This window comes from Abramis brama (genome assembly GCF_963993115.1).
Source record: "Abramis brama genome assembly, chromosome: 10".
NCBI lineage: Eukaryota > Metazoa > Chordata > Actinopteri > Cypriniformes > Leuciscidae > Abramis > Abramis brama.
This window is the reverse complement of record NC_139972.1, coordinates 3103650-3112500: the sequence shown is the minus strand read 5'-3', so window position 1 is coordinate 3112500 and position 8851 is coordinate 3103650. Positions and strand designations below refer to the sequence as shown.

The window sequence follows — 8851 nt, the reverse complement described above, 5'->3', positions numbered from 1 at the left end:
GGCCAGTAAAGGATACGAGGAGAACTACTTCTTCATCTTCAGAGACTCGGACGGCGTTTATTACAACGAGCTGGAGACCAGGTACCTGTCAATCACACCGACAGGCTCCGCCCCCCCGGAGCAGACTCACACACTCATCTCTGTGTGTGTGTGTTAATGACCGCCTGTGTGTGTGTTTTAGGGTGCGTCTGAGCAAGCGGCGAGCGAAGGTTGGCGCTCAGTCGTCCACGAACGCTGTGCTGGTGTGTAAACACAGAGACATGAACGAGAAGGAGCTGGAGGCTCAGGTCAGTCCTCGTCCGACACACACTTTACCTTTAGACTTGTAGCAGAGACTTATAAATGCTTAGAAACGGTTTATTTGGAGATAAACAGAGGATTCAGAAGCCTGATTGAGATTGTGTGTGTGTGTGTGTGTGTGTGTGTGTGTGTGTGTGTGTGTGTGTGTGTGTGTGTGTGTGTGTGTGTGTGTGTGTGTGTGTGTGTGTGTGTGTGTGTGTGTGTGTGATGGACAGGATGCTCGCAAGGCTCAGCTGGAGAATCACGAGCCAGAGGATGAAGATGGAGAGGAGCTGGACTTGGAGAAAGACATGCAGGACTCTGGTAACACACACTTCATCATTATAACAGCTGTGTGTGTGTGTGTGTGTTTAGCACAAAGTTTGAGACTCCAGTCTAAGTGTGTTGTGTAGATTCAGTCTGAAGGCTCATTCACACCAGGAACAATAACTATAACCATAAAATGATAACAAAAATTATATCGTTACAGTTCATGTTACAATTATCATTATACCTATTGTTAGTTATTATACAGTCATAGTTATGGTTATAGTTATTGTTGTAGTTATCCGTTAGGATCATAGTTTTATCACTATAATTATTGTTATACTTATTGTTAGTGTAGTTACAGTCAGTTATTGTTTTAGTTATCATCATAATTATAGTTATCTTTAAAATTATTGTCATAATCATCATTATAGTTCTGGTTATAGCTACAGTCATAGTGTTATAGTCACAGTTTTGGTTTACTGTTTTATTATTATTATCGTTTTAGTTATTGTCATAGTTATCATAGATATTCTTATAGTTGGTTATAGTTATCATAGTTATAGTTAGAGTAATAGTTATAGTTACAGTTATTGTAGTTATCGTGGTGTTCGTTTTAGTTACGGTCAATTATAATTTTAGTTATTGTAGTAAGTTTTTTAAGTAATGACTTTTTGTACCAAAATTATGACAAGTCGAAATTGACTAATTGAAATTGACCAAAATTAGATCAAAAGGTTGAAATTATGACATACTAAGTCATAACTAATCATTCTGACTAATAATTGTGAGATTAAAAAGTTGAAATTGACTTTTTATGTCAGAAAGTGGAAATTGACTAATCAAAATGATGACGAAATTATGACAGTTGAAGATAAAAAGTTGAAATTGACACTCAGAATTGCAATTAAAAGTCAAAATTATGAGATAAAAAGATAGAAATTATGACATACAAATTCATAACTCTTAAGTAATAATTATGAAATAAAAAAGTCGAAATTGTGACAAAAAAGGTTGAAATTATGACAAACTAAGTCATTATGACAAAAATATTAACATGACAAATTGAAATTGACATAAAAAGTCAAAATAATGAGATAAAAAGGTAGAAATTATGACACTACGTCATAACTCTTAAGTAATAACTTTTTATACCAAAGTCGAAATTGACTAATTTAAATTATGACAAAAACTAGATCAAACATAGTTAACCACAGTGCTAACATAGTTTTCATTCCTGGTTTGAACGGGCCTGTTTTTTTTACTTTATTCCTTGTCGAAACACTTTCCTTTGACGCTGTCATTAGAATATTAAGATGATGTCATGACGATATGATCCTGTGTTCAGGCGAAGAGCGAGAGAAGCCCAGCGACTCCGAGAACTCTGAGAGCGAGTCCGAGCGCGAGGATGAGGAGCGACCCGCTGAAGAAGAGGAGGAGGATGAGGAGGAAGAGGAGGATGAGGAGGTGCGCAAGCGGCGCGAGAGGAAGAGCAGCGGCAGCGAGAGCGGAGAGGACCGGGACGCGGCCCGTGACGAGGAGGAGATCTTCGGCAGCGACGACGACAGCGAGGAAGAGGAGGGTGGGCGAGCGAGGAGTAACAGCAGCAGCGTCCAGCACAGCGGCAGCGAGAGAGAGAGGGCGTCCGACTCCAGCGGAGACAGCGACAGCGACTGAGGCGGTGCTCCCCTTCACAACTGAACTCTCTCACACACTCTCGTGGAGAACATGCCGTTTCGTCCACATGAAATTATATTTTGCTTGTTTTTCCTGCATTGTGACGTCGCGTTTACTCATCATGAAGATAACCAGTGACCTTGTGTTCCCCTTTTATCTGCTAGTGTTCACCACTGAACTCTCTCAGGCGTTCTCTGGCGTCATGGAGAACTTGCCGTTTCATCCACATGAAATTATATTTTGTTTGTGTTTTCCTGCATTGCGTTTACTCGTCATGGAAATAACCAGTGACCTGGACGTGATTGTGAGCGTCACACACACACACACCTGTGTGTCATGCCATCTGTTTCACATCCATGTGAGGAATTAACTGAATTACACACAGATTTGTCCTGCTGTAGTTTTCATTTGGTGTTTTATTTCTCTGGCTCTTCATTATGTGAGACTGAAGCGAGTCGATTATTAGCGAGTGACGTTTTTGTAGTTTTTTCCTCTCATTACAGTGTAAACATTGTAAATAAACAATGATTTTGTTACATCTGAGTTCTTTGATGTGGATGATGTTGGTAGTTAATGTGATTCTCTACACCTGAACTTTACGTCACACATCTACTAAAAAATCACCAAAATGAGCTGATTCAAACACTGAGACTTCAAACATGATTTATTGTTATGAATTATTATATATGTTCATTAAAACGCTTTAGGCCACTGTGAACATGGTTCACACAGACTTACAGACACAATGTCTTACATAAGACATTTGAGAAAATGAAATGAGCAAGAATTATGATGATATACAGTACAGGTCAAAAGTTTGGAAACATTACTATTTTTAATGTTTTTGATAGACGTTTCTTCTGCTCATCAAGCCTACATTTATTTGATCAAAAATACAGGAAAAAAATGTAATATTGTGATATATTATTACAATTTAAAATAATTGGTTTTCAATTATACCTTAAATTATCATTTATTTCTGTGATGCAAAGCTGTATTTTCAGGATCATTACTCCAGTCTATCACATGATCCTTCAGAAATCATTCTAATATGATGATTCATTATCAAAGTTGGAAACAGTTCTGCTGCTTAATATTTTTTCATAACCTGTGATACTTTTTTAGGATACTTTGATGAATAAAAAGTAATAAAAAATAAAAAAAAGCAATTTTTTTCAAAATAGAAATCTTTTGTAACAACAATATTTACTGGTCAGTAATTTGGGGTCAGTCATTTTTTTCTTTCTTTTTTGAAATAAGTCAATACTTTTATTCAGCAAGGATGTGTTAAATTGATAAAAAGTGATAGTAAAGAAGATTTATATTATTAGAAAAAATTTTTTTATTTTGAATAAATGCAGTTCTTTTAACCTTTTATTCATCAAATATATTAGGCAGCAGAACTGTTTCCAACACTCATAATAAATCAGAATATTATAATGATTTCTAAATGATCATGTGATAATGATGCTGAAAATTCAGCTTTGCATCACAGGAATAAATTATGTTTTAAAGTATATTCAAATAGAAAACTATTATTTTAAGTTGTAATAATATTTCACAATATTACTGGGTTTTTTTCTGTATTTTTGATTAAATAAACGCAGCCTTGATAAGCATTAGAGACTTCTATCAAAAATATAAAAAAACGTAATGTTTCCAAACTTTTGACCTGTACTGTGTATATATTTAAACAGAATAACGTCTAGCTGAACAGAGATCAGTTTTGAAATCTGCATGATTTCATGATTCTGGCTGCAATTTAGCGAAAAAATGACAATTTCTCCTTCAGCCATTCTTCGGTCAGGTCGTCCGGATTGCGAACCTCAAAAATCTGCAGATGGAAAAGATTTATTGCTTTTATGAATCCGTTTCAAAAGCAATTCAATCAGACAAAAGTGTACAAGTGTACTTTTATCCATAAAAATAATAATAATTGTAATTTTGTTAAGTAATATAACATGCATTCATATAGAATTCAACTGATGGGTTAATGTTTTTCATAATTTTCAAATGCATCTCATACAGTCCGATGAAAGAGCTGGAGATTCTGTTTATTGTGTATTTAACAGATTTCAATTGAAACAGCTTAAATTAATGACAAAACGACTTCAAAAAGCTGAGCTCAATGAAGTGAAATTATTGCATAGCTGAGATTTATGCAGAAACATGGCATGTATGAAGTGTGAACACTTTACCTTCGTGAGATCTGCGGACTGGACCAGTCTGTTCTTGCTGCCAGCGTACATCATCTGCTGCTCGGGTTTACAGCCTGTGAGAGTTTACATCTCCGTAAGACACAGGCTAAAGATTCAGCAGAAACTCCAATGGCAAAATATGAAGCACATGCACTGTTATCCTGATAGTCTCCCGCTGGTTTATCCGCACAGAAATCTGTACTCACCCACAGGACTAGAGAAGATGAAGCAGAGCGGATACGACACGCGCCCGTCACCGTGGGTCAGTTTATAACTGTACACAATATACGTGCACTGAGTTCAGGAAAGCACACAGAGACTGAACACATCAGGGTTATTTTCACATCAAGACTTTTTATATCAACATTTTGTCTATTTAAACAGGGAAAAATCTAAGATAACGTCAGTAAATGATGGAGTGCCTCAAGGCTCTGTGTTCGGCCCTCTGCTGTTTCCAGTATAAATGCTGTCAATTGGAAATCAGAAAACATGGAATTAGTTTCCACTGTTATGGCAATGATACTCAGTTATATATTTCCTCATGATCACATGAAATCTCTAAATTATCCAAGTGTGTTAAAGATATAAAATATTGGATGACCTGTAATTTTCTTCTATTAAATTCAGATAAGACTGAGGTATAACTTATTAGGCCAAAAACCTGTAGACAGAATCTCTTAGAATACAATGTGCTTTTTGAAGGATGTGCTGTAATGTCATCCTCTACAGTTGAAGACCTGGGAGTTATATTAGACAGCGACTTATCTTTCGAAAATCATATTTCATATGTTACAAAAACAACCTTTTTATCCACCTCAGAAACATCGCTAAGCTCCGGAACATGAAACATCTTTTTCTGACGCAGAAAAGTTAGTTCACGCATTCATGACCTCTAGACTGGATTACTGTAATGCATTACTAGCTGGTTGTCCTGCATCCTCAATAAACAAGCTTTTGCTAATGTTCCCATTAAGTTACGAAATTGTGTTTCTGAACATTACTTTTTTTAAATAGACTTTGAAAGAGCTTTGCCAGAATTTTAGCCGAAGTTCTGCGAACCGAGTTCCCTGTTAGCTGGATATTATCACAATCAGTTTTTGTTTTAGGTTTTACTGTTTATGACAATGTCAAGATTCATCAGGCTCAAACTGTGAAAGAATGGTTCGGAAGAAAATAATCATTTTCACACATGAATCGGCTCGAGTCCAGAGCTTAAATTCACTGAAAGTGTTTGGGATGTGCTGGAGGAGACTTTACAGAGTGACAATACAAGATCTGGACCAAAAACTGATGCACCTCTTGATGAAAGTAGATGTTGTGATGTTATGAGCCCACAATCTGAGCTTGATGAATCTTGGCTTTGTCATCCTGGAATATGGCCATGATGGTTGTTTAAGAAATGAAAAGCTACACACTCCATTAACTGGGTTAGAAGAACTGTTGCCAAACATGTACCATGCTAGAAACATAATAATCACTGCAATAATTATCCAATCATAGACTCTTAAGCATTTGCCTATTTAAATCCAAATAGTGACTTTTTTTTTGTTTGGCAGGGCAGTGTATGGTTTTAGCTAACTATAATATCTCTAAAGATCCCGGTAAGGATATCGTGGCTGACGCTCTGGAAGTTCTTCTCTGAGTTCATCCAGAGAGATATTCTGAAACACACACACACAGAGAGAGAGAGAGAGAGAGGGAGGTTAACAGAGTGACCTTTAACCTCATGACCCTCAGAGCATCATACACACACACTGACCTCATACTCTTCCTCCAGGATGACCAGCTGTTTCTCCATATCGATCTTCACTAAAGAAAACATGCATTAAATGAGTGTCTAACAAATACCCGCCCAGTGAAACAGCTTCGGTGTGAGAAGAGGTGCATTTATTTCCACACAGACCAACAACACACTGGTGTGTTTCCCTGTGAGACTCACTCAGAATGGCTGCGTTGCTTGTCTCCTTGCGAAAGCGAAACTTCTTGAGCTTCTCCTGCAGACTGGCGTCCACCTCGCACACGACCAGAGAACTCGACTGATGAAACACGACCAATGTATTCATAACTCCAATGGTTAAAATCACTACAATCACTCTATAACATTTTGCTAACTTTCCCATGTTGTTTCTGAATGTTCTCTGAATGCTTCAAACATCCAGTTTTTATATGATCATTAAAAGAACATTCCATTTAGTCATTTTTTGCACACATTATGTTACTTTTCAATGTTCTAAACGTTAAAAAACATTGTTCATAACAAGAACATTAGCCAAAGCTAGAAAGTTCCCTTTTAGCTGGGTTAACGCCATTGTAACTGCTTGTGTAAGAGACTGAGGACAGGAAGTGTTGTTGTGTTCTGCTGCTGTAATTCGTTGCTTCCTCTTCAAACAAAATGATAATATATCATAAAGCGACTCTACAGCAGCTCATGATACTTTGAAGCTCTAACACATTATTGATAAAGTTAGATCTAGCAGAAGCATTGATGAGATCGGTCTTACCATCCTGCAGCTCTGCTGTTCCTCTTTTGGGCTCTTGTGACAGGATGCTGAGGACGCTTTCTGAGGGACTTGACGTCAAACTCACCGTCTTCTGGTGTCTTGAAGAATGACAGATTATTTGCAACTGAACTGCTAAGACGAGATTCACAAATATGGTTATTTATTTCAGATTTTTTACAAACAACAAAATGTTGAGCTGAAATGATTGCTGTGTGGTAGATGTTTCTCAGTCGTACAGTCACTGCAGCTTTACAGCAGAGGGCAGCACTGATCAGGATCACTAGTGCACTTCATGATACTCAACTCTACTGTTAGAGATGGCATGTATGCAGCATACAACAATATATGTTTACTCCTTACGCACATTTAACTCGGAAGCATCTAGTTCAGAAATAAAACATTATTTAAATGTATTTTTTTCAAAACTACTGCATCTCAAAACTAGTTTTACTTGTTCGACACGTATAGTATAGATCATGACACACTCTTAGATAGACTACAAAATTAGACTGGTGTTCAGGCACAGGCATTAAGGTGATGTAGATCGTACCTATCAGACCGTTACCATTTTGTCTATTTAAAAGGGGAATTATCCAAGTTAACGTCACTAAATTATGGAGTGCCTCAAGGGTCTGTGTTCGACCCTCTGCTGTTTTCAGTATATATGCTGCCACTTGGTAATAAAATAAGAAAACATGGAATTAGTTTCCACTGTTATGCTAATGATACTCAGTTATATACTGTATTTCATCACAACCAGATGAAATCTCTAAATTATCCAAGTGTGTTAAAGATATAAAATATTGGATGACCTGTAATTTTCTTCTATTAAATTCTGAGGTATAACTTATTAGACCAAAAACCTGTACACCGGATCTCTTAGAATATAATTTGCAATTTGAAGGATGTGCTGTAATGTCATCCTCTACAGTTGAAGACCTGGGAGTTATACTAGACTGCAACTTGTCTTTTGCAAATCATATTTCATATGTTACAGAAATAGCCTTCTTCCACCTCAGAAACATCGCTAAGCTCCGGAACATGCTATCTGTTTCTGAAGCAGAAAAGTTAGTTCATGCATTCATGACCTCGAGACTAGATTACTGTAATGCTTTATTAGCTTTATTAGCTTTATTAGCTTTATTAGCTTTATTAGCTTGTCCTGCATCCTCAATAAACAAGCTACAATTAGTCCAAAATGCAGCTGCTAGAGATATGATCATATAACACCAATTATATCAGCTCTACACTGGTTATTAAGTTCTGTATCAATTACAAAGAATTGCACCTGACCTGTAAGGCCCTGAGTATTATTGGCATAACAGTGGAAACTAATTCCATGTTTTCTTATAATATTACCAAGTGGCAGCATGTATACTGAAAACAGCAGAGGGCCGAACACAGAGCCTTGAGGCACTCCATAATTTACTGACATTATCTTAGATTTTCCCCCATTTAAAAAGACAAAATGGTAACGGTCTGATAAGTACGATCTAAACCACCTTAATGCCTGTCCATGAACACCAGTGTAGTTTTGTAGTCGATCTAAGAGTATTTTATGATCTAGTGTCGAACACTAAGATCAAGTAAAACTAGTATTGAGAGACAGCCTTGGTCAGAAGCTAAAAGTAAGTAATTTGTCATTTTAACGAGCGCAGTTTCTGTGCTATGACTTTTTTTTTTTTTTTTGCAGGAAGGAGCACAATTGAGCGGACACAACTTAAGACATAGACATATTTTAACCGATCTACTATTGCCCTACAATCCAGCTCACAAAACTCTGGGCTTCTGGTAGTACCTAGGATATCTAAGTCCACTAAAGGAGGGAAAGCGTTTTCATATTCACAACTAAACTCTAGAATAGCCTTCCCGATAATATTCAGGGCTTAGACTCACTCTCCCAGTTTAAATCTAGATTAAAGATGCATC

The 8851-nt window shown here is 36.9% G+C and overlaps 2 protein-coding genes across 2 annotated transcripts in view; one reads left to right on the top strand and one right to left on the bottom strand.

Annotated features, from left to right (window-relative positions):
- The window catches only part of paf1 (PAF1 homolog, Paf1/RNA polymerase II complex component), a 10258-nt gene extending 7492 nt beyond the window's left edge, over nt 1–2766 (top strand). The window contains exons 11-14 of the mRNA XM_084127326.1: nt 1–81; nt 182–287; nt 516–603; nt 1895–2766. The exon at nt 1–81 is cut by the window's left edge and continues 48 nt beyond it. Of these exons, the coding sequence (XP_083983452.1) occupies nt 1–81; nt 182–287; nt 516–603; nt 1895–2223 (604 nt within the window). The 3' untranslated portion in view covers nt 2224–2766. The remainder of the gene's footprint in view (nt 82–181; nt 288–515; nt 604–1894) is intronic.
- Nucleotides 2767–2869: 103 nt separating this feature from the next.
- gmfg (glia maturation factor, gamma) lies at nt 2870–7147 on the bottom strand. Its single transcript, XM_084127349.1, has 7 exons — nt 6923–7147; nt 6361–6457; nt 6181–6230; nt 6033–6082; nt 4628–4710; nt 4422–4495; nt 2870–4057 (listed from the first exon to the last, which is right to left on the bottom strand). The coding sequence occupies exons 1-7, from the start codon at nt 6923–6925 to the stop codon at nt 3986–3988; spliced, it is 429 nt and encodes a 142-aa protein (XP_083983475.1). The 5' UTR covers nt 6926–7147; the 3' UTR covers nt 2870–3985.
- Between the last annotated feature and the right edge of the window lie 1704 nt (nt 7148–8851).

Bases quoted from the DNA above. Each gene is read 5' to 3' on its own strand.
- gmfg (XM_084127349.1), bottom strand. The intron at 4,711-6,032 runs ATATCCTTACCG...AACTCAGTGCAC, and splicing joins CTTCCAGAGCGTCAGCCACG to GTATATTGTGTACAGTTATA. The intron at 4,058-4,421 runs GTAAAGTGTTCA...TTCCATCTGCAG, and splicing joins AGTCCGCAGATCTCACGAAG to ATTTTTGAGGTTCGCAATCC.